The sequence below is a fragment of the Lissotriton helveticus genome, chromosome 8 (assembly GCF_964261635.1).
Source record: "Lissotriton helveticus chromosome 8, aLisHel1.1, whole genome shotgun sequence".
NCBI lineage: Eukaryota > Metazoa > Chordata > Amphibia > Caudata > Salamandridae > Lissotriton > Lissotriton helveticus.
In genome coordinates, this window is record NC_136069.1 from 1,349,612,854 (window position 1) to 1,349,639,712 (window position 26,859).

General features: G+C 41.7%; 1 protein-coding gene across 1 annotated transcript in view; it reads right to left on the minus strand.

The window, feature by feature from the left end:
* Positions 1–26,859, minus strand: part of LOC144771975 (suppressor of tumorigenicity 14 protein homolog) — a 385,346-nt gene that overhangs the window by 35,280 nt on the left and 323,207 nt on the right. The window contains 1 exon segment of the mRNA XM_078656195.1: positions 6,469–6,740. Coding sequence (XP_078512321.1) covers positions 6,469–6,740 — 272 coding nt within the window.

The window sequence follows — 26,859 nt, forward strand, 5'->3', positions numbered from 1 at the left end:
TTTTTGCAATGGTGTCGTATGGATTCTTTGGAATTGGATTACGTTTGAAGCTGCAACAGAAATGTAAGTATTTTCTAATAATTTTATGGGTGGGGAAACTGTTTTAAATTTTGCTTTAGTTACGTTGTATGTAACATTTTGTAAATACATTATCTAAATACATTTTATATATGTTAATATTATGTATTTGATAATTTAATTGCAAATTGTTACATGTTAAAATCAAGGATTTAAAAAAAAAATGCTTCTTTTAATGTGTATAGTTATGTAGTTTTTTAAAGAATAGTTTTGGCAATCATTGATAGATATTCTAGTCCTTTGTTAGTTGGATAGAGGGTAACTTGACTTTGGAGTGTGTTATACATTTTTTTAGTTTCTTTGGTGAGTTTAGGTCCGATCAAAGTTACTGATTGCTCCATTCGGAGCTCCTGGTAACTCTGTTCTTTTTGTAAGGATTGTATTAATTTGTGAAGGGTAGGCGTTCCTCAGCCTGTAGTTGCTTGGAAGGCATTGTGCCATCCTTCAACTGCATTGTTTGTTTTAGCTTCCTTATTTAGTGTGCTAAGGTAGACATTCCACCAAGCTATTTGGTATTTGGGTTGTCTTCTATGGCCTGATCTGTGTAGCCTTCCTACCCATGTGTCTTCGAAGTAGTCAAGCATAGGGCTTAGTCTTTCTTCGTTTCTTTTATAGTAGGGGCTGTCTATTAATACGTTATAGTGCTCAGTTACATCTGTTAGTGGAACATAGGCTAGGGCGATGAGTTTTTTTATTTGATAAGCAAAAGTGCTATCAGTGGCGTATTGGATACTCAAGGTTGATTTTTGTAGATGTCGCCAGATACATTGATTAAAATGGTAATAACAACCTTGTATTGCTGTGTGTGGGTATGTTTTAAGGATGCTGTTTATCATTGCTTTTTCAAAGTCAATGATAATTTTTTGTGGAAAATAGTTGTTAGTATGTTGAATGACTTCAGCTAGTATTTCTTGATAGGTAGCTTGCTGTTTGTTTGGTAGAAGGGCATAAAGGAATGGAATATTAGCATTTTGGTAATGACCATGGATGGTGTATAATTGATAAAAAAAGGTTTGGGGCATACAGAAAAAGTACCGTCCATCATCCAAGTTTGGCATTGGGTAAGTTTAGTCATGTTGTTTGCTGTGGCAAACACTATAATTCTTTTATCTTTAGATTTGTTGTCATAGAGTATAAAATTATCTTTATTGTGAGTTACAGAGAGTTCAGGGGGAATTTGCACTTCTTCAAAAGTTTTTGGTGTGGGAGGAGTAGTGCATGTTGCTCTTTTTTGTCTAGCTACAGTTCTTTTAAGGGATTCGATAGATGGTAATTGGCTAGAAGCATGTTGGGGAAGTACACTTAAATGGTGTTTCAGAATAGCAGTTGTTGGTTGATCAGTTCTAGTACTAGCTTCTTTAAGGGAATCTAGCATTTGTCTAATCTCTATTTCTGTTACATTGGGTGGGTGATTATGTTCTTTAGTATAAGTAACAGTAGTTTCCTGAGTTATAGCTCTACCATAACATTTGTTGGCATAATATTTCGTACACTTCCAAAACACTTTCAAATCTTTTTGTTTCTCTTGAGTGTAGACATATCCCATGTAACAAAGAAGCATTTTCCCTTTTTGTGAATAAATGAATTTAGCTCCTTCAGTCATGATAGTATTGTACTTCTAGGAGGTAATTAAAAGAGAATGTCATTACAATTTTATAAAAAATAATGTTGTATTCTAATAATACAGTTTAATACATTTTTAATTTACCTGTAATTCTTTTGATGAATTCAAGTACTTCTTTTCAGGTGTTGATGTTCTTCAAACTGTTATTTTCTGTGTATATCTTTTTGTATCTGTGGAAGTTGAGAAAATGTGTATAAATATTTTATTACTATTTATGATATTTTGATAGAGGTGTTTTAGCTAGTTTCTATTTAGTTACCTATCTATTCAATGTCGAATTTACATTTCAATTATATACTTACTTATTTATAATTAACTTTTGATGTCCAGGTGTTGTGTAGGTCTTCTGTATTTTCTTTTTGTCTGTAGGATAAGTAGTAAAAAAAGAAAACATATTTTAGGTATTTGGCTTTTAAACATAGGTGTGAGGTTTGAGAGTTACATTTTCGATGGCTAGTAATGTAGTAGTACTTACTTTACATAGGTGTAGCTGTCTTTATGTTGAAGTCAATCAGTTTTCTTTCAGAAATCCTGCAGAGTTTCGTCTTCCTTTAGTTAGGAGATGTAGCCTGCATTTTTAGTTTGCTGTAATCTTGTTTATATAGTATTCGTCTAATTGTTTCAAAAATAGGATTGGTTGTTTAAATTGATAGTCTGTTGTTATTTGTGGATTTGAATTTTTTTTTCTGTTATGCTAATTGCTTTCCTTATATGGGTGACGCCAATCAACGTTTTTTTAATGTGTAAGGCCTTATTTAGTATAGGTAATGTTATTTTTATATTTGTAAAGTGGAGAAATATATATAATTTCCAGTAAGAAATGTTTAGTCGTTTGAAACTGTGTTTATGTATCATAAAATGTATGTTTGTATTTATTGTGTGTTATAAATGTTAGGAAAATATATAATATATTTTATACATTTATATGAACAATATTTGAATAATTATGATTAGTATGACTCAATTTTAAATAATAAAGTGATTTATTCAAGGATGTAGTAATGTCGATATTTTAAAAATTCGATAAATTTGCTATCTATATTTTTGTATTCGATATTTTGACTGTTTTTCATTTAAATATGTGATTATCGATGTTTTAGAAATCGATATTGTTGTTAGTCGATATTGTTGTAGTCGTTGTTTTTTGTAGTCGATATTGTGGTTTCGATATGTTTGTGGTTTGTTGTTTAAGTATAGGCAATCGATAATTTTGTTATCGATAATTTGTCATCGATATTTTGTGCAGTCGATATTCGGTCTGTCGAGGTTATGTCAGTGATCCAATCTGCCCATATATCTTTTTTGTTGCCCAGAATTGTGACATTCCTATTCTATTCCTGTGGGTGGTGATATTATTTTCCTTCAGGAACTGGGTTTTCTGATAAATGAAAAGAAATCCGCTGTGTCTTTCAGCAGTACAATGGAGGTACTGGGCTTTGCCATAAAATCACTCTCCATGGAATATTTTACAGGTCATTGTCCAGACAGTTGGTCTTATTATTTTCCTCCATTCAGACACATTTCCTGGATGCACTTCAATAGTAGACCCATCAATGCATTAAAACATTGTACTTAAAGATCTATCATACTCTGAGGATATATCGCTATACCAGGAAGCCAATATGGAGATCTAGGAAAGGCTGGAGCACATACAGGATGGAAAGTCCTTGCCTTTTCCCCCTCCTTCCTGGAAATCATCATAGCACTTGCAGGGAAGGTGTGGGCGGATTGTGGACATGTGTCCACATGGGGAAAAGTGGCTAGCAGGTGCATTTTATTTGCAAATCAATTGTCTTTAACATCTATCTCGACCTTATGTGGGCCATTGCCTCTTGGAGGACAAAGTCTGGTAATGTATGCTCTTGAGAAGGGCCACCATTTCAGCGATAAGATATACCCTGCTGGTGGCACAATATTCTGAATGTTAGCAGAATTGGCCAAGGACTTTTTATATTTCTGCATTGATTTTTTTTTTTTTTTTTTTTTTTTGAAAACCTTTATTGTACAAAGAAAGCTCACAAATACGGGCCTACAACCCACGAGGGCTGGCCACCACATGGTAGATAACGTAATAAATGAAAAAACAAAGTTTCAACAGGATATGTCACCAAGAGCACAGGAGAAACAATAAGAGCATCGAGCAATCAGCAAGAACAGGACAATAAAAGGTTAATTTTCTAATGCGGGGTGGGGAAACAGAAGAATCATGGGCCGTGCAAAAAACAACCAGGGAGGGGCCGCGGCAAGCCGCCATCTTACGATCACAGAATGACAAAAGAGGCCATACCAACATAGCTATCAAAGAGTATAAACGTAATCGGAATATAAGAAACGACAATGGCATCAATCAAATCGCACCTACCCGTCGCCGCCCCCACCCAAATTGAGGAGACATGATCAAAAAGGCCCACATAACAGAAGACAATACGATACGCATCCCAACAAAATAAAAGGACCCCCACAAAGGAGGAAAAAGGGGAGAGGGAAAAAGGGAACGAAAGAAGGGACTCCCACCAAACCACGCACCCCCAGGAGTGAAAGCAGGATAATAGAGTCCGGCAAGCGACATAGCAAAAATCGATACCGAATTACCCAGCGAGCTACAATCAGATACATACCGGAATAAGAAAGTCACAGAAACTCCCCAGGGGGATACAGGAGGAGACGGAGTCCCGGAAAAAGTGAACACACAAGAGCCATAGAACAGAAAAAGAGGAAATAAGGGAGGAAAAAGACCCCCCAATACGGACAGACCCCCCCAACCCACCCCTAAAGCCCACCCTGCACCCCTGCAGAAGGCTACGGCCTACCCCCCCGCAGCGTGCCTGTCGCCCTAATTAGAACCCGAAATATAGCGGAGCAAAGTTAAGTCGGAAACAAAGACAAAAATGGGAAGGGAAGAGAAGGAAACGAGGGATGGGAAACACACACAGACATACACGGGGGAGGGCCGGGAGACAGGAGTAAACGCACCCAGCCACCCGCCTGAGTCGAGGAGCCAGGTCCCCGGGAAGCCAAAGAACATCGGGTTAAAATCCAGGGGCACCAGTCAATCACACAGAACCATACCGGGACAGGTTGACCGTCCAAACCAGTGCAAGACTACCGCACACAGATGCCAATATACATCAGCCCTGTCCTTGTTTGTCCAAAGTGGAAACGGTCCGATCCAGCGAGGACCAGGTTACGAAGAACAGGAGACAGACAGCAGGAAGATCCAACGGCAGTCCGGAAAAGGCACGTAAAGTGGAACACGGACGATCCAGGAAAGTCACGAAGTGTAGCAACCGATGCAGGCACAAGTCCAAGGATATGTCCAGGAGAACCGACCCATCTGGGCCAGCACAGGAGACATCGCCGGGCAGCAGCGACCGAAAGGAAGCGGGAGAGTCATGAAGGCCAGGCCAAGTAAAATCCAGCTCCCGGGCCCGAGAAAAAGAAGGTAGCGCAGGAGGAGGAGGCGCCATCAAGTTCCGTACAGCAGCAGACGCGGTCGGAGCCGGGGCCAATTCCGCCAGGATAATTCCAGCCGCACCCCGCGGCGGCGCAATCACATCTGGCCGTGGGGGCCCAGGAGGCCCGCCGTGAGGAACCATCTCCGAAGCTAGGATAGGCGCGGTCACACAGAGCCGCCAGGAGAGCAGGGTGTCCAGTAACTCCTTAAGTGTAGGAAAACATTCACAGTATCCGGCACCCGGGCCATGCGGCGGGCCCCCAGCGCTCGCCCAGGCCCGGTCAAGACACTCGGGGTCGGTCGCCATTTTGAGAGTCCGACAAGGCAGCGCGGCTGTAAATCTCCGCCGGGGCGGCAGTAAGGCAAACAAAGTCCCGCTGACCGGCAACAGAGCACCCCGGGCAGGAAGGGGGGCCATCAGAAGAAAGGGATTCGCCGGCCACCCAACGCCGCCGGTCCCGTTCTCCGAGTCCGGGCGGCAAAATCAAAATGGCCGGACCAGAGAACAAAGGGAGAGCAAGCCGGACACACGAGGAGCTTCGACCGCGGAAGGCAGCGCCTCCACCATAGGCCTCCTCCCCACAGGAATCGGCCAGGAAGGACCTCCGGCCCACACGAACAACGGCCCTCCGACCACCTCCTCCGCGCCCCGGAGGGCAGATCCGCAGGCTCCGTCTGGCCCGGGAGCCGGCAAGAAGATCCAGGCCAGTCCGCCTCCGACACCCCAACACAATCGGGGGCACTGCACCGGATCCACAGCAGCCAGGATAACCGGAACAAGAGGTAAGTGCCTGCAAGGCGTCGTAGCACCACCACTCAGCAAACAGGGCTTCCCGGGGCAGGATTACAGCAGGATAAATGTGAAAACCCAGGCGGGCGAACGGAGCCGAGCTAAAGCGCGGCCATCTCGGTCGCGAGCTAGGCTCCTCCCCCCTGCATTGATTTTTAAATTTCAGTGATGGCTGATTATATTTCAGGAAAGACAAATGTAGCCATCAACTGGAGCTACCAGTTTCTCAAATTCCATGTCAGTTGCACCTAGGTACAATTTAGGTACCCGCACTACAATTGACTTTAGTTTCTTTCACTTTAAGATAATCTCATGTATGAAATGTTGATAATTACTCCTATTACAATAAATAAACTGTTGAATGTCCTTTTCAAACTCGGTTTGCCCTAAGTAAGATGTGATCACTTTTAAGATTGTTTACCCATTCTTTTGTAACTAGTGTAAAACAACCAACAAAATCAAAGCAGTATGCCAAGTTCTACATACACATAACTGAGAAATGATTGAAGGACATATACTTACCATTTTCTTTTTGAGAACCCCAGCCAGTGACATAGCAGAGAGTCCCAGAGGAGAAAACCTTTGGATTTCTGGGTAGGCATATGGGATGGACAAGGTCATTGAAAAACAGGGGTGTTTCCAGTTCCAACAGAGCAATATCATAATCTGATATGTATCGGTCATAGCGAGGGTGTACGATAATCCTTCGAACTGACTTCATTAACAAAGGATGATAGTTTTTTGTTATGGATCTCATTCCTATATGCACTGTCCAGACTGAAGGCAAAGAATATCTGCAAAAATAAAGAAAAAACAAATGAGTCAATCTGCTCTGACGCTGTAATTCTAATCCCTGGATAGTGTAACGCATTTTCTGGTGCAATCCAATTGTGGAAGCAATGTCTCCATTGAATGAAAATTGCGTTTAGAACTCATATTACAAGCCAGGTCACTAAGAAATTGTATATTGTGTTAACCCACATATTGTGAATACAAATTTGTAAATATAATTCTATGCCTTTTTCTCTTCTTTCTATTAAGCACTTCAATTTCTATTCTTTGCACGCTCTTCTTTGGGCAACGAAAAAAGTTTTTTTACATTGAGACAGTCTCAAATGCAATGAATTAAAATTGCTCTGGAATTTATAAGTTTTGCTGTTGCACTTCTGTACAGACTAATACATTGAATGCATTGGGTTGATCTATGAGACATATCCCTTAACTGATAGAAGTATTGAATGATAATTCTGATTCATCTGTCTGTAGCTTAAATAATTGTCTGAGACCATTGTTTTTGAATAACATTTATCACCCAGGTCTCTTTGACTGTTTGGGAAACCCCATTTTCATATTGATTTTGCAATTATAACATGAAACAATACAGGCATATTGGTAGTGCACATGTGAGGTGGTTCTTGACACTAATGACAGGACCTCGGAAGGGTGAAGGATTGACGGGACCCCTTTTAGTCTTTATTCTGCTGTCATGAGGCCAAACACAGATCCCTGCAGTGGATGCACTAGCCGACAGCGTTAGTACATTAAAGATCAATAATAGGAATGACGATCAGAAAGCCATGCTATGTTTTTCAAACTGTTGCAGTCAAGGCTGGATGTATTTTATCTTTTGTTACATTGGAGAAGGAATTTGTTATATTTCTCACTAGAGACAGTAACTGCAAAGAACCCAATCCAAATGACCATGACACGCTTCTCAAATAACACTTGTGTGGGGTGATGTTTATTTCTTTAGAAAGCCTAGCATTTATTCTCCTAATTAAATACATTAGCAATTTCAAAGCAACTGTGAGAGGTAAGTTTGTTATCTTAAGTGAGAGAACTTGTCGATTCGAGAAATCATAACAATTAGATCCATGTCTACCTTTGTAGATGTCAATCCACTGCACCGTATTCAGAAAGAAACTATCCGGGTGCCTTCCTTAACCAGGTGTGCACCCTTCCCCCCTCCTGAACACTTAAAGGGAAGTGTAGTACTCTCCTACTGAGAGTATCCTTCACAGGATGCACCATCATCGTCTTCTATGAAATAAAGGTAACATGGTGACAAGCAATAATTTGAAACCACAGCTATACTGCGATAGCTGACCCCCTCCAGTAGCCAAGTCCTTGGCCCTTTCCACTGCTACTTTTTACTCCAGTTCTGTAACCCTGATTGCAAGGCCTCTTTTCTTTTCAACATGCCCTGACTTTTACCTTGCTTGCCCAACCCCACTGTAACTTCTGCCTTGCAGATCCAGTGTTCCATTGCATTCTAGCTACTTTTGTGCTCTATAAATGCCTTGCTGCAGCAGGCTAACCAAATTAGCATAGGAGCTCACCTGACAGAGAATACAACAAAAGCAAACATCAAGAGTGCTTTACTCAGCAAATAAGTTCTTCACCCCATCCTGTTGGAAGAGCAGCAAATGTCATGTCCTTAACACTGTGGACCTGATTTAGAAAAGACACTTACATTTTTGAGTAATTTGCACTTTTGAGTACTTTTACTACATTTTGGCTATTCACAAAATCTGAGTGTAAATTGATTCTGAAAGTGTACCTTACATGTCTCCACCACATTCAATGGCCTCAGGGATATTCACGAACTGCAGGGGCTATTCATAAAGGTAAACTTACACTTTTGAGTAATTTTACACTCCGGTTTTGTGCATAGCCAAAAGCAGTACTCAGAAGTGTAAGATACATACGCACTAGCATTATTTTGGTGGTATATTATTATAAAAGTACCATTTTCCACAGTCGGCTTATTTGTTAATGTTTTTCAACACACTACTAGTTATTTCACTATTTACGTTTTAGCAACATGGTATGGTGCGTCAAAATGTTGCTGTCATGATATTGTCTGACATAAATTTTGTGTTTTAAATTAAATTTACCACACAACGGAAATAAAACTTTGGAGTATGTAGATAAGAATGAGGGCATGTGAGAACTACTAGTATTCAAAGTGTTTTTCCTAGAACAAGCTTCACATTTGGTCTTCTTTTCTTGTTTCACTGAGTGAAACTTATCCAGATATCAACTAAAATGTCCTTTGTGAAGCCCAGTGGGTAAAAATAGTAGCAGGATAAGAAACATTTTGCAAATCTTTTCACAATATTTGGATCCATTTATAAATGTATATGGGTTTATACAGTGGAGGGATCTACCTATTGACTACAGAAAGGAAAAGTAACTGTGTATATATCTATTTATGTATCTATGTATGTCTGTCTGTCTGCCTGCCTGCCTGCCTGCCTGTCTGTCTGTCTGTCTGTCTGAATGTCTGTCTGCCTGTCTTTCTGTCTGTCTGTATGTCTGTCAGTCTGTCCATATATCTGTCTCTCTGTCTATTTGTAGATATGTCAGCATTAGGGTGGTAGTTCCCTGAACATATTACCTTCACTCCACCCTTTTTTGCTGATTTTGTTTTTGTTGGCCATGGGACTCTACACACTTCACCAATGCTAACCAGTGCTAAAGTGATTGTGCTCTCTCCTTTAAACATGGTCAAATTTGCTTATATCCAATTGCCATATTTAATTTACTTAGAAGTCCCTAGTACTGTGCTACAGTAGGTACTTAGGACTTGCAAATTAGATTCTACTAGTGAGCCAGCTGCACTGAATGTGCTACCCACTTAACAACTTTGTAACATATCTCAGGCATGCCATATCAGTCTATGTGTGCCGTTTTAAACTGCTATTTCGACCAGATCTAAATCTTCCTTTTAATACATATATATCATCCCTAGGGTAGGCTTAAATAGCCCTTAGGGCAGGGTGTATTGTGTTTAAAAAAAGCTGGAGATCAATTTTGAAGTTTTCCATATTCTGGTAGTGAGAAACTCCTCACTTTGTTTCACTACTGCAAGGCCTTCCACGTCCATAGTATAACATTGGGTTAGCTTATTAAATTTAATAAGTGACAACAATTGGGTGAAAGCAGGTAGGAATATTGCGTTTGGTGTCTGAGTAATGGGAATTTAAAACCCTCTTTAATGGTAAAGTCAGATTGTAAGTCACACGCCTGAAAATGCCATTTTTAGAAAGTTGAAATATTATTTGCCTAAACATTTGGTGCCTGCAGCCTGTTACTTGGTCACATAACTATGTGTACTTGTCAGTAGACATTTGTGTATTCCTCCCAGACAGTCTCAGAAAGGGGATTGGCAGGAAGGGCAATCTCTGACAGGATGAGGGAGCATAGCTGTCACCTACCACTCTTGCACCTCAATGTGGCTGCCTCAGCACACACACACAAAGGACTTTACACTAGCCTATTGTGCCCCAAACAGACTGGGATCAGGATAGGGAGGCAGGGAATTCCAGGCAATCTGTGTAGGGGAAAAGATCCAGTAGCTGTATGCCACTCCTCTCTAAATCACTCTACACCACTAAACACTAGTCTACTCTTATGTCACTCCAATCTATGCCACTCTACTCTATGCCACTCCACTCTACGCTATTCCACTATACGTCACTCAACGATACCCCACTCTATGCCACTCCTCTCTGCGCTATTCCATTCTATGCCACTACATTCTATGCCACTCCACTCTGCGCTATTACACACTACACCACTACACTCTATGCCACTCTGCTCTATGTTATTCCACTCTACGCCGCTCCACTCCACTCCACTGTAAGCCACTCCACTGGATTGGTGTCACTACAACGCGTTTTTTTACAACGCATTCCGTTACATCGGAATTTTTACAACGCAGGATCCATTACATCGGATGCCATTACAACGCATGGCATTACATAGCAGATGCTATTACAACGCATGGCATTACATCGTAAGTATAGGTAAGTATATCTTTTTAAAATTTTTTTCATTAAGTTAATTTAATTAATTTAATTTAATTAATTTAATTAAAATACATTTTAAAATAGTAATTAATTTAATTTAATAAATTTAAATCTATTTATTTAATTTAATTTTAATAAAAATTGTAATTAATTTTAATTAATTAATATAATGAAATTAATTTAATTTAAATATTTTTAAAAATTATAATTAAAGTAAATTAATTAAAATATTTTATTTACTTTAATTAATTTAATTAAAAAATGTAATTAATATAATATAATTAATTTAATTTAATAAATATATTTTAATTAATTTATAAATGGTAAATATAATTTAATTAGCCCTAAGCACAAACCCAACCCTGAAACCTAAAAACACCCCTGTACCCCAAAACCCAAACCCTACCCTGAAACCTAAAAACACCCCTGTACCCCAAAACCCAAACCCTGCCCTGAAACCTAAAAACACCCCTGTACCCCAAAACCCAAACCCTACCCTGAAACCTAAAAACACCCCTGTACCCCAAAACCCAAACCCTACCCTGAAACCTAAAAACACCCCTGTACCCCAAAACCCAAACCCTACCCTGAAACCTAAAAACACCCCTGTACCCCAAAACCCAAACCCTAAAACCTAAAAACACCCCTGTACCCCAAAACCCAAACCCTACCCTGAAACCTAAAAACACCCCTGTACCCCAAAACCCAAACCCTGCCCTGAAACCTAAAAACACCCATGTACCCCAAAACCCAAACCCTGCCCTGAAACCTAAAAACACCCCTGTACCCCAAAACCCAAACCCTGCCCTGAAACCTAAAAACACCCCTGTACCCCAAAACCCAAACCCTACCCTGAAACCTAAAAACACCCCTGAAACCTAAAAACACCCCTGTACCCCAAAACCCAAACCCTACCCTGAAACCTAAAAACACCCCTGTACCCCAAAACCCAAACCCTACCCTGAAACCTAAAAACACCCCTGTACACCTGTACTTATTTTAAAAATTACTTTAATTAATATAATAAATAATAAATTAATAATATTAAAAAACATAAATAAATATATTTAATTATAATTAATATTAATAAAATAAAAAAAAATTAAATACTTACCTATACTTACGATGTAATGCCATGCGTTGTAATAGCATCTGCTATGTAATGCCATGCGTTGTAATGGCATCCGATGTAATGGATCCTGCGTTGTAAAAGTTCCGTTGTAAAAGCCTCCCGTTGTAAAAGTTGCGATGTAACGGTGCATCACCACTCCACTCTATGCCACTCCACTCTGCTCTATTCCACTCTACTGGAATATGTACACAAGGGAAACCCAAAGATCGTAAAGGACCAAGTCTACTTAAGTAATTCTAGAGACAACAGCCCCTTAACAAAAAATGAAATACAGTTGTTCTGGATACACAAATCAGTTCCATGAACAGATTCAATGATCAGAGTTTTCAATTTTATTACCACAATTCAATCAAAAATTTGAATTACCCCAGCTGGAATAATTTCAAAAACCAAAGATCAAGAGAGCAAACAAATAATGAACGGAAACAAACAATGAGCAAAAAAACAATAATGCACAGAAAACCAGGTGTTAAAAACTGACAATAAAAGACTATGGTTTCTGGTTTCAAACTTAATACAGATAAATATGAAGTCTTACTACTCAACAAATACTGTTTAAAAAAGAAGCTTACAGATTCGAGTTCCACTTGATACAATATTCAGATTGAATGTTCTCCTGAGCTATACTAAATGTGTATTTATCCATGCTTCCTGCTAAACTATGTCAAAATAATTGATTGCTTACTGTCAAGTTTTAATGGACTGGGAAGAAGTCGAGCATCTATACTTAATATAATAAAGAGAGAGCCCAAACCTTTGAGGCGGGTAATCTCAGGAACCACAGCACCAATCACAACACCCAATACAGCGTTGGAAAGGGCAGTTGCAGCAGAAGGACATAGGCTATGCAGACGCCCACCATATACATTTAAAAGGTAAAAGAACCGTGCCAGCAAAGTAGTCCCTTGTGGGCGTGTCTGCGTTGTGCTGTGGGCGTGTGCTGAGGGCGTGTCAAACGCTGGGGGCGTGTGGTACGTTCCGCCCTTCATGCCATGTCTCATATTGTGTGCTAATCCCACCCTGCTCCCTTTAAATACCCCTGCACCCCATAATCATAACCCACCCTTACTCCTTAAAATACCCCAACACCCTTAAACACTAACCCGTCTTAACCCTATAAATATACACTGTACCCCAAAACCCAAACCTATCCCTAAACCTTAAAAATACCCCTGTACCCCAAAACCCAAACCTAGCCCTGAACCCTAAAAATACCACTGTACCCCAAAACCACCCCTGAACCCTAAAATACCCCTGTACCCCAAAACCCAAACCTACCCCTGAACCCTAAAAATACCCCTGTACCCCAAAACCCAAACCTAGCCCTGAACCCTAAAAATAACCCTGTACCCCAAACCCCAAACCTAGCCCTGAACCCTAAAAATACCCCTGTACCCCAAAACCCAAACATACCCCTGAACCCTTAAAATACCCCTTTACCCCAAAACCCAAACCTACCCCTGAACCCTAAAAATACCCCTATACCCCAAAACCCAAACCTAGCCCTGAACCCTAAATATACCCCTGTACCCCCAAACCCATACCTATCCCTAAACCCTAAAACTACCCCTGTACCGCATAACCCAAAACTATATCTGAACCCTTAAAATACCCAAACACCCCAAAACATATACCTCAGTACCCCAAAACATATACCCCTATACCCATACTTACCTTATCCAAACATTAAAAAACAAACATGCTTTTACCATTCATGCATTTACAACGAATTTCGTTGAAAATGTATGCGTGGTAAAAGCATATAAAATGTAATGCCATGCGTTATAATGGCATTGCGGAGTCATGGTACTTTCGTAATGAAAGTATGCGGAGTGATGGTATGCGGAAAGAAAGTTGCGGAATAATGGGTGTTTACCCTCCCCCTGTAAGTACATTGGTGGCACGGCGGCCCACATCTCCAGCAACATACTCATATTTTTTCACCACCCATTTGAAAAATGCACAGGTCTCTCTCATTGATGGCCAGCACCGACATACACTTTTAGACACACCTCCCGCCACAAGTTCTAGAATTGCGAACTTTAGAGCTGGGTAGCTACGTTCGAATCTCGGCATCAGCTCAACATCCTGTGATTCCAGGCAAATCGCTTTGTCTCCCCGTGCCTACCACAAATGAATGTGTTCTTCTGTATTGTAAACTGTGCTCATTCCATGTTGTTGAGTTCGCGCTATATAATATTGCAAGGAAAAATAAAGTAGGGAAACTTGAGTTCACACACTACTGAACGCGCACTCTTAAGTGCATCAGCAGTGCACTGTGAATCGGAGCGTTTCACAGGCCTGTCACAGATAAGAAATGCTATCAACGAAATCCTACAAAACAATATACTACTGGCCGGCAGCAATTCATACCCGGACAACGTTGGGACGGGCTGCTAGTTTATTTATATAAACTTAATAGACCCAAATCAAACAGAGGAGTTGACTTTTCAGAGCTCTTTAGGTATAATTTTGCCTTCAATATAAATCAAATGTGTTCTTCTTTATCACATGAATGTACTCGAAGTAAGAGTATTTGCCAGAAGCTGGATCACTCATTTTACCAGACCTTCTCCTTCAAAAACATGGGGCCTGATTACGATAGTGGTGAAACCGCCACCGACAGCCTGTCAGTGGTGGTTTCAACACCATCGTAAACAGGGTTCATGCCAGCCACATTACAATGGCGAGCATGTCTTAGGTGGTCGGACGACTGTCATGGTTCCGACGGGCTCCTTGTGCCTGTCAGAGGGTAATCATTTCCAAGACACCACCTTAGGGATTATGATGTCCCTTTCCGCCTGCCTTTTTCATGGTGGGTAACCTGTAGTGGCCCCCCTTCCACCCTGCACCCCAGATATGGGCGCTGGGGGACACCAATGATGCCCCCCTACACATCCCTTCACCATGTGGCATGCCCGTTTTTACATTGCGGTGGGTGCTGCACCCACTGCAATGTAGAATATAGGTACTGCAACTGCCGTGGTGGTGGTCCCATTGTAATTACCCCTGTGGGACCGCCGCCTTGTTGGCGGGCAATCCCATTCCCCGATACGACGGCAGCCAAAATAGCAATATGCGGCACATGTGCTTAAATGTAATTTATTTAGAATATTTAACATGCAAGTTTGGAATAAGATTATTGAAAAAGGACCGGCTCGCTACTTTTTAACATTTTTTAAAAACTTTTTATTTGGAGAATAATTGAAAGCTAGTCTGTGTGTTGTATGAAAGGTAAATTTGTTGATCTGATTGCAAATCTTTTACAGGTTATTGCATCTAACTGTAAAACACTGATAATATTTTTTTAAGGTGCAGTGGAGTTTAGCATGCCATTGTCAAAGATGAGACAGAGTTCACCTCTCCATTATGCAAATAAATAAAGAAGAGATCTGTTATCGTCCCCCTTGACTTCCTATTTACCAAGAACTAATAATATGGTGTCTACAGTTTGTGAAGTTTTTGAACCTCCTAAATTTATAACATTTGCATATGAAGGTTTCTGAACTGCATCAATATGTTTGTCCATGAACTCTAGAATGTTTTGATAATGGCTGTAATGTATCATATAGTTTTTCACTATACATGGGCTTGATCTAACTGTTTCTGTTGGGCATGCTATTTGATATTGTGCTGAATTTGTCCTTCTCCCTTCATCCCCCCTTATCATTGTTGAAGTCAAAATTATTTTAAAAATTGCCTATTGCCTGATTATAATTGTCATAAATTCAGTACACTTTGTTTTATTTGAATAAGAACTTCTCTGACTGACTGACTGACTGATGGTATTTCTAAAGCACACTAATGCAGAGGCGTCTTGGCGCTGAGTAAAGTAGCCAACAAAGTACTGACTGATGCATCATTGAGTGAAAAGCCATGTCTTAATTTCCTTCCTGAACAGCCTACGGTTAGTGATATGTCTGAGGTGTAATGGGGCTGAGTTCCATAACCTTGAGGCCAGATAGGAGAAGCCCTTGCCTCCCCATCGTGATCTTTTGATCTTAGGAACATTGACTAGACATTGCACAGCAGACCTAAGGGAACGGCTTGGCTGGTATCGAGAGAATAGGGATTGAAGATCTAAAGCCCCGTCTCCGGCCAAAGCCTTATGAACCAAGCATAATGCTTTAAACTCCACCCATCGTTGTACTGGAAGCCAGTGTAATTGTCTGATTGAGCGGGAAGTTGAATGATGCTTGGGCAGGTTGAGAAGTTCTCTCGCTGCTGCATTTTGGACTGATTGCAACTTGGCCAATTGAGCAGTTCCAGCTCCCAGATAAAGGGCATTCCCATAATCGATTCTAGAGAAGATAGTAGCAATTATAACTGTTTTCCTGAGGGAGAAGGGGATGTACGGCAGTATCTTTCTCAGCCCTTTTAACATAAAAAAGCATGCTGAGGCCACTTGATTAATCTGTGGCTGCCAAGACATGTCTTTGTCAAACACAATGCCAAGATTTCTATCTTTAGCCACTGGGAGCGGACAAGCCCCAGCTGATCTAGGCCACCAAAGCTGATTCCAGATGGAATCTTTTTGGCCGAACTCAAGGACTTCTGTTTTTGCAGTGTTCAGCTTTAAAAAGTTCCGATTCATCCAAGAAATAACCTTGGACATACACAAGGAAACTCGGCTGCCTTGGCCTCAATTGAATGAGAAACTGACACTATCAGCTGAGTGTCATCTGCATAAGACACTAGCTTAAGGCCTTGTTCTTGAATTAATTTTGCCAGACGGGCCACATAAACATTGAACAAAGTAGGCAACAGAGCAGATCCCTGCGGAACTCCTCCTGGAAGGGTGAATTTTTCTGATTGGTAGCCATTCCAGAGTATAACTTGTTCTCTGTCTGACAAGAAGGAGGTGAGAAGATCTCAAAAGTAATTTCATTCTGAACTTTGTCGGATTTTTGCTGTCTTTAAATGAACCAATAATTAGTTTTTCTACATATTGATATCGACTGATTACTGTATTTATTTTTGCATACTTTAAATAAACACATGCCAATTATATTTATAGCGGAACATTGTAGCACTCAAACTGACATGTTGTTTGAGAGTGGTGTTCATGCTTTTGATATGCAATTGCTTTGCTGAAAAGGAGCAATGTTAGGTGGTTCTACTTGATTTCAGGTCTCATGAGCAATGTGTTTAAGGTGGGGGGAGTGGTGTTTGGCTGTGTTGGGTACACATTAAGAATACCTAGAGTTAAGACTGATTAGTCAAGCCTTTAGTGCCTTTCTGTTACTTCCATACTAACATATCACTAAAGTTTGGTGTTTTGAAGTATTTAATTGAAATTCTTAACTTAAACAATAGGATGGCTACCTTCTCATTTTAAGAGTGCCACATCTTCTGGGCCCACATTGGAGTTGTCAAGATCCCTTTGACATTTTTAAAATTTGATCATCTCAAAAGCTATTCGGATGTGGCAAAGACTGAACACTATACATGCATATATCCTTCAACCAATTTGAGGTAACATTGATGGGCAGCGCTGGCATTTTGCATTGCCAGTTGTCTTGAATAGACTATATGTATTTCCTAACCAAAGGAATAACTGTAGGATTTTCTTAAGGCAACCTCATAGTGATTTTGTAGGCCAGGAAGATGCCTATCAAAGATATCTTCGTCTCTGTCACCACTTCCAAAGTAACACAGATTTGTTACGCTTGTTTGCACTGTTTGTTGTCTCCAAGAAGATTGCCAGCTTTTGGCTGTCTGATTTCGTTTTAGATAAGTAGAGGATTCATCTGACAGCGCTGAGGTCAAGCATGTATATAAAAAGTTGAGATTCCTGGAACTGAAGAATGTGTAATGTATCTTTACCATCATTACACAGGAAAATAGTGAGGAAAGTACCCACTGTGATAGTCTTACATAATATTCCCAACATCCTACTGCTTTAGAGAAAAGAATACCACCAAGGTCCATGTAGGAGTCACAACCTGCAAATGACCTATGATGTTAATTTTAGCATTCATTTATTGAGGTGCACAATTCAGTGGCTCTACCCAATATGATATTATACACACAAGATAAGCACAACACTTTTGCAGGATACATCTTCAAAATACATATTGCCTAGGTCAGACCCATTCCCCTACAACATATCACAGAAGACCGTAGTAGGTGCTCAACCCACTATAGATGGGCATCTTCCACCTTTCACCTTCATTGCTGCATCTCCAAATGTATGCAAACCAGAATGCGTCATGTCCAAGGGACAAACATGCTCCACCTTAATTTTTAATTTCCAAAAACATCTCATCAGTTTCAGAAGCTTCATGTGAAGAGAACCAAGACTGTGAAATGTTGGAATGTGTAGATTTACAATATTTAAGTTTTGTATTGGAAACTGGAAGTTTCAGTGACTTGGAGTTAGCACACCATCTCATGCACAGATTACCCTGTATCACTGTAAGTGAAATCATACATGATCACTTGGTGCACAGTGACAAACACACATGCAAAATCGCTATCAATCTTAATGTGCGTGCTGGAGGCCATGGCCCCCTCTCTATTTATCTTTCTGTCTCTCTCTCACACACACACACCCACCCATTTACAAACATTTGCACACACACACATTACCCCATCAATCTTTATTAGTATGCACGTGGTCATGTCTCTCTCTTTTTCTCTCACGCACACACTCTTTTTCTCTTTCTCTAGGTATCAATGAGGTCATTAGGTCAGATGCATTGATGGGAACCAAGCAACTGCCCCCCATGTCTGCTTTCCAATGGTAATTTCAGATATCAACTGCTGCTATGGTTACTTACTGAGACACCCTGCAGCTACTGGTTATCGGAAATGCAACTCAGCCCACATTGAAACCTGCAATACCATTAAAAGAGTGTTTGACCAGCTGAAATATAGGTTTCATGACATACAACAAATAGGGAGAGCCCTGCAGGGGGGGCACCAGAGGAACCCTGCATTCTGTTCCAAGTGACCCAGATAGTTGTTCTTTCCTGTATGCTATAGAGTAAAGCAATGAGACACCAGGTACCTAATACAGGACACTAATCGAAGCGGCAAGGATTGTATGGAGTCCTTGCCAATGCATCAACGCAGTAGGGTGCAGACGTCCCCACAGCCAATACTATCAAATCTACTTTGTATGTGAAACACAACGGAATATCTCACAAAGTCATAAACCCATTCCAATTTCAAGCCCCTACTAATGCCATCCCACATAATGACAAACCTCACCCTATCACATTTCTATCTCCTTCCTAAACCTAATTCATCATAACAGTGTCCAAAAAAGTAACACACTCTTGCTAAATCTAAATCCTTGTATCAAAATCCTGCTCCTAATCCTAAATCACTGCCTGTGATTTCTTAATTTCTGGGAGAGGTATATGGTAGGTGTAACTGTGCTGGTAGGGATACCGCCAAGATCCACAAGGTCATTATCCATGTATCTAGTTGTTGAATCTTTCTCTTATCATAGCATGCATCCAGACTTGGTTGAATGCCAGTGCTGTGTAGAGATAACGTAATGACCTCTTCAGAAGTCATTTGTGATATCTGGACACTTCTAGATTTCAAAAGCATTCATTTTACTTAAACCCCTGGCATAACAGATTACTGGATTTAAGGTGATCATTCTTATATAGAAATATCAGGATATGTACTTCCAAATTATAAAAATAAGTGAATTTAAACTGCATTGTGAATGAACAATAACCTGTTTATGCAAGGATGCATATTCTCGTCACAATAATTACTTCAGACCTATTGTACCATTAACATACATGGTCTTTACAGTGGCTGAATTTTCTGGTTTATAAATAAAAAATGTGTAACTTTATATTTGAAGCTGGTGTACTGGGTGGTGTGTTTACCTGTATCAATATCACTTCAGCATTTTGAGTAAAAAGGATCTCATAAAGGAGGGTTTCATGTTTGGCTTCTGTCCTCTCTTTATTGCTCTTTCCTTAACACAATGTGAGCAAGGAAAGAGGGCACGTATGTTAGATTCCATAACACTGCATCTCTCACTTATACTAAATTTGTTTCAGGTCTTCAATTGGTGGCATGTGTAGCATACACATATGACTCCCATAAGGCTTTCTAAAAAAGAAGACCTTCTGCCATTTTATATGATGTATTCATTTATCATGTTATAAATATGCCTTTTTTAACCAAACTTTGATGTGATCAATGTATCTATACAGATTGGTAGATCAATACTTCCTTCAGCTTCTGCGAACATGATACATGGACCTCAAAGTTGCACACTACTGCTTCAAATAGAAGCACCCAGACATACGATTAACTAGGTATCAGTACACAAATACATATTTTTGAAATAAACTCCATCTTTAAAAGGCTGCAGATGTACTTGGAAGTTTAATTTGTTGCGTTTATCTTATAGTGTAACTAGGCCTGGGTGAAATTCATGAAATGTACTTAGAGGACATTCACACAAAATATCCCGGAAATTACACAAAATTATACCTTATTTCATGAAAAGCTAGCTTTGACATATTGCAAAATGTGTTCTGATTCCGATTTTTCCCCCTACCTGCCCTGGAAGAAGTGCCTACCATCCTTTTGCACCCCTTTTTCACCAGGAGTACAGCTGTAGGAATAGACGCTGGGGCCTCTGTTACCAATATAGCCCAGATCCTACAAGGGTTACTAGAAGTAGCCCAACATCTGACTGAGATCTCCCCCTGCCTGCCTTTGCAGTCTTTTTGGCCAACACAGTGCACTAGCCTTCCTGGGGTGGCCAGGAGGAGCTTCTACCCCCTACTTGCCTCCTTTCCACCTGACATTAAAACTATGGGAAAAGGCGCTGGTGCCTTTGTTGCCACTGAGGTAGCCCAAATCCTACCAAATCTACGAGAGGAACCCAGCACCCAATTTTAATTCTCCTTCCTGCCTCTGCCAGCTACTGATGACTTTTTGGCTCCTGCCTGCCTTTGATGTATATAAACACAGAAGCATAGTTGCATTTGGGGCATTGCAGGAATCTTCCTTGAGAGACCAGGAGGAAAGCCTACCATCCGCTTGCCCTACTGATTTACTGTTTGAACACTTCTTAATGTATATACTGGATTCAACTCATCTGCCCATAGCCTGATCGCACCATCCTACTCACCGCAATCTCACTGTTAGCTGGGGTTACTGGACTGACCGGACTGCCAGCTGCCCGGCCGTAAACTTTTGGGCCAATAAGCTCTTGGGTTCCTCCCCTCCCCACTCTAGTGACGACCCGTGGACTGCCTTAGCCAGGGTCAGCCTCTCAAGGTCAGCCTTGTTGTTTACCTACTGGATTACAAAGGGCCATTTACTAACTTACCCCTGCCCCTCCTCATGATCTACCAGCACCATGAATGGGGATCGCCCATGCTACCTGGGCTCAGAATCTAATGTAGGTTCTTCCTCTTCCTGATGCCCTGCAATTAAGCGGCCATCACTGACTGTGACCCAGAGTAGCAATCTCTCAGAATTAACGCTTGAACCACTCCTGGAGCCTATCAAAGTTCGCCCTCACCGATCCTCTTCTCTCTCCAGCATGGCAGGCTCTTGCCTGAATGCAACAGGGGGCAACTCCTACACCATCTTATACCCTCCTAAACTCTCCAGGACAGCTGCTAAAACCTTAAAACGTATCCTCCTGAGAAGACACTGTGAGACTCTGATCTCCGACTTGTACTTTAAAGCCGGTAAGGGCACAATTATCAATGACCTTATTTTCTACTCAAGAAAAACAGCTCTATTGCATGCAGCGATATCTAACCAACTTAACGTACATGAATCCAGGAACAGTCCATATGGCGCCAAACTCACGATTGTGCCCTCCCATATTCTAAGAGTTGACCTTAGCATTACACTATTCAAAAACTGCAGTTCTGATCCAAGCGCCAAACATAGATCTCAACAAATTTGTTGACTTTTTAACCTTCCTTAAAAAACATGTACATGACTCCTATCCCTCTAGGCTCCCCCAGCGCTTGTTGTTGCCATCTGACTCTTCTCATAGCTCTGATCAATGCAGCTCTAAGGACAAGGCTAAGGGCTTCCGGTTAATGTCCACCAAAGCTACAGCCACTTCCACTTGCACCCCCTCTCCTAAGGTTCAGACTGACCTGACTCTACCCATGGTGTTCCCCACGCAAAAAGACACTCTGGGCAGCATCTACCCTATGTCTACTAGTGAACCTCCCTCCACTCCCCCCAACCTCAATCATCTCACAATAAGACAATCCCACAGCCCTCTTCCAACCCTTACTTCTCTCCATCACTCATAGTGACTAACACACTAGTCACTCACTGCGCAGCGGACACCCGCCCCAATAGCCCTATGTCCACCCTGCTGAGCACGCCTAGCCCTTCGCACACCCCTCCTCTCAGAAACCTAGACACAGGGTGGTTGAGCTCCAAGACCAGGCTACTCGACCATGCCAGCAGAACAAGTTCTGACCCACTCGTCGCCTTCTCGCAAGTTCAACCTTCACTTATGGACCTCAGAGCAGCCAACATAGCCCAGAGCATCCATAACTCCGTTCTTGAACTGAAAAGCATCCTTAACCTCACTGAACAATCTATCTCGAATATCTTCCCCCACTCTCCAAGCCCTTCCTTCAACCCTTGCCACTAGATTTTAGACACCGTTGCCCTTGCAGGCATCCCAACTACCTCTCGGAGGACAACGTTCAAGCCCTCCTCTTATCCTATAAATCCTCTCCTGACACCCCCAGTCCTCCAGACAAGAAAGATGAATACTTAATTCACTAATTCCCATGGTTGCAATTAACTCTATTAGACCATCAACTCTCCATACAGAGGAGTAAACAGCAACAACTTAGCGCAAGTACCCTTCTCCTCCGAAACTCAAAATACATGCACCAACCCTCCTTTCTCTTTCCTCCTAATTAACTGCAGATCAGCAGCAAAGCATGCCTCCGACTTTGCCGCTCTCGTCCTGAACCAAAAATCTTACGTAGCAATCCTTACCGAATCATGGCTCAATGAATAATCATCACCTTACCTAGATTTTTTGGTCCCTTCAAATTATAGCATTGTAAGGCTTGACAGGCAATTAAAAAAAGGGGGAGGCATTGCTTACATTTACCGCTCAGACCTCCACGTCACTGAACTTCTTGCTGACCCCACCGACTCCTACGAATATCTCACACTCTCCATATGTAACGATGCTACCCAGTTGTGTAAACTGCACATCTTCTACCACCCCCAGGCAAGAACAACACCTTCATCGACTACCTCATGAAATTAATTACAGCTAAGGTTCCACCCACTCCAATTACATTTTCCTCAGAGACTTGAATCTGCACTAGAAAGACTACATTGAACCTCAGGTTAATGCCCTCAAAGACTTCCTTGCTGACCAATCACTTACTCAAGCCTGTACATTAACAACTCACACGAAAGGTGCCGCGCTGGATTGTGTCATTGCTAAGGCAACAGCGATCAGGCTTAACTCAATAGATTCATGTGACTGGTCTGACCACCACGCTATTACCTTCCTATTGCCTGGCACCCACAAGTCAAGGCCTGCACAACCTGTGAAACTGAAACTCTGGCTCAGGGACACAAAGAGCCTAGATCTCGAGAAGCTGGCTGCACGTTGCGAGAATGACATCCTTTCCCCACTCCAAATCTCTCAGAGGTATTGTATTGTATTGTATGCCAATCTTGTGTAGCGCGAACTGTCACTCTACGGGTATCCTGGCGCTGTGACTTAGACAGATGACATCAGCAAACATCAGGCCTAATTATCAGTGGGAAGCATTGCTCTCGTTCCTAGGGAACAGCCAAGTTTTCAAACGCTCTCTGAAGCATAACAGGGAGTTAGCTTGTCTAGTGCTCTGAGGTAGCTCGTTCCAGAGGCGTGAGGCCGCCGTACCAAACGCCCTGCCTCCCATCCTGGATTTCTTAAATCTGGTAGTCGTTACCAGATTTGCGCTGGAAGAACGAAGATGTCTCATGGGCTTATAACAGGTGAATTTCTCCTGCAGAGATAAAGGGCCCATACCATGTACTGCTCTAAACACAATACATAGAGACATGAAACTGACTCTTTCCTTAATGGGCAGCCAGTGGAGGTCTCTCAGGGCCGATGTCGTGGAAGACCTGCGTTGCCTATTTAGCACCAGCTTTGCTGCTATAGACTGGACTCTCTGCAACCCCTGCAAGAGATATTGTGGTGCTCCCAAATACAGGGAGTTGCAGTAGTCCAGTCTGCTCAGAATTATATTCCTCACTATAAGAGGTGTAGCATCAGTAGGCAGCAAAGGAAGAATCTGCCGAAGTGCTTTTAACAAAGCAAAGCAAACGCTAACCGTTTGTTGGCCTGTGATGCCATTTGGAGGTTTATGGTTGCATCCCCATATTCGTAGGGTATGTCCCCTGAGCACTGTGTATGATCTCAAATGGTGAGACTTACTCTTTATTCATAAAGTTTGTATAACACTCCTTGGTAAGTTTTTGTAATTACAATTTTTATTACATTCTGGGGAAATTGTATTTCATTTCCCATCACAATGCAGTTAGTTAAACGGAGCATGCGGTATAAAGCTCTGGGCAAACGTACCAGAGCTTTATACGGCATGCTCAGTTGAATTAAATACTAACTCGTCACGGCACACATCACAAAGGATGAATTTTCACAGGAAACACCACTCGAGCACGAATATCATTCAGGCTTCAAAACGTCATTATTCACGTTAATCTGCCGTTATATTAAAGTCACAACACTTGTAACAAAGATAACTAATCTATAACGCAATGAACGATCCTTTTGATTATACATGTGCACATTCACCTGGAGTTTTTAATTCGGCACCCATCACGTTAACCACCATCATATATTAGTTCACAACCCAGTGGCCTTCAAGTATTGAGTGATACCTTCTTTACATTTACAGATATTCCCCAGATGAAAGCAATTTACGCCGAAAGGCATTGGGATAACTGCATTGTGGTGGGAAATGAAATACAATTTCCCAAGAATGTAATAAAAATCATCATTACAAAAACTTACCAAGGAGTGTTATACAAACTTTATGAATAAAGAGTAAGTCTCACCATTTGAGATCATACACAGTGCCCAGGGGACATACCCCACGGATATGGGGATGCAACCATAAATATTCAATTTGCACACTCCACACTCAGAGAGTGATACCCAGGAGCATGTAGAATCAAAAGAACTTCAGGATTAATTTCAGAGCTGTGCACGCACTAAATATACCAAGCCATTTGGAGGTTGTCATCCACCAGGACACCCAGGTTACGCACGGTTTTGACTGGGACCAATGGGTCATCCCCAGGGGTAAGTTTGAACTCTAGCGGCAGGTACTGAGCCATTTTAGCAGTAGAGCAGTATACCACCTCTATTTTCCCCCACTGAACTGCAGAGAGTTTTTTCTGAGCCAACTAGAGGTCTGGCGCATACATTCCTGGAATATGTCCATGGTCACCTCATGCTTCCCTTCAAGAGAGAACCCCAAAAGGGTGTCATCAGCATAATTGACCAGGTCGATCCCAAAAGATTTAATGATGGAGATCAGAGGGCGCAAGTATATATAAAAAAGTATGGGCTTATTGCCGAGCCCTGCGGCACCCCGTCGTGTACCGGAGACTTACAGGAGGTGAACGGTGTCATGGTTACAGCCTGTTGTCTCTCTGCTAGATACGAATGCAGCCACTTCAGAGCTAGTCCTTTCATACCCATTCTTTCCAGCCTTCCCAACATCACTACATGGCTTATCGTGTCGAATGCGGACGACATGTCTAGTAGCACTAGTACAGATGAATTACCATTGTCGGCTCGCATTCGCAGGTTATCCAGTACGGTTGCCAAAGCCGTTTCCGTCCCATGTCCTGGGCTAAAGCCAAACTGATCCCTATCCAACAGATGATTCTCTTCAAGATAGCACGATAGGGACTTGTTGACAGCCTTTTCCAGAATTTTTATAGGGTATGGCAGGAGGGATATAGGCCTAAAATTTGCTGGATTTGTTGGGTCCAGAGAGGATTTCCTGAGCAGGGGGGTTACCACTCCCTCTTTCCATGCCTCTGGGACCACTCCTTCTTCTAAGGACTGACAGCAGATCTGTTGCATCCTGGGAAATAGTTCTTGCCCAAACTCCTTCCAGATTTTATGAGGGAGGGGGTCTACGGGAGACCCAGAGGATACACTTTGGGCAAGGTTGTTGAAGAACTCCCCAGTAAGGGTTACAAACACTCCATGGATGTTTCTACCCAGGGTTCCTCAGCTAGAATCTCAGGTAGTTCATCCTGGCAGCTAACATTACCTGGGTCCAACCCTCCAACAATTTTGGTGAACTTTTCATCAAGATAGGTGGCAATCTCATCAGACCACTTTATTACCCATGCAGGCTGGGGTAGAGAGATCCCTTATGATAGTAAAGAGAGCTTTTGTGCTGTTAGGCGCATGTAGGATAGGTTTAGCATAAAAAAGTGCTTTAGACCTGGAGATAGTCTCCTTGTACCGGGCCTGCACTAGTTTCAGCTCTTTCCTGTCTAACTCTAGGTTTGACCTTCACCACCTCTTCTCAGCCTGTCTACATGTGATTCACATTAATTTCAGCTCCTCACTGTACCAAGGGGCTGAGGGTTTCCTTGTATTCTTCATTTATTTCATTGGGACGCAAAGATCCAGAGTTCTGGTTATGTAATTACAGTATGTTTGGTAATTTTTGTCCACTGACTCATCAGGAGCAAAGAAGGTCTGATTCGGAAATGTTGGGTCTGTTCTGTTTTTTATTAATTTGGCCCAATCTCTTCCCTTGCGATAGGTCATTGATCGAATGCTGTTATGCGCTGAACTGGGCATTATAATCCTAAAATGGATTGAAAAATGGTCAGTCCAGCTTTAAGGCAGTACATCGATCACCTCCGTCTCAGTCTGGGTTGCAAACAGGAGGTACAGCACGTGTCCTTCTAGATGGGTTGGCCGTTGTA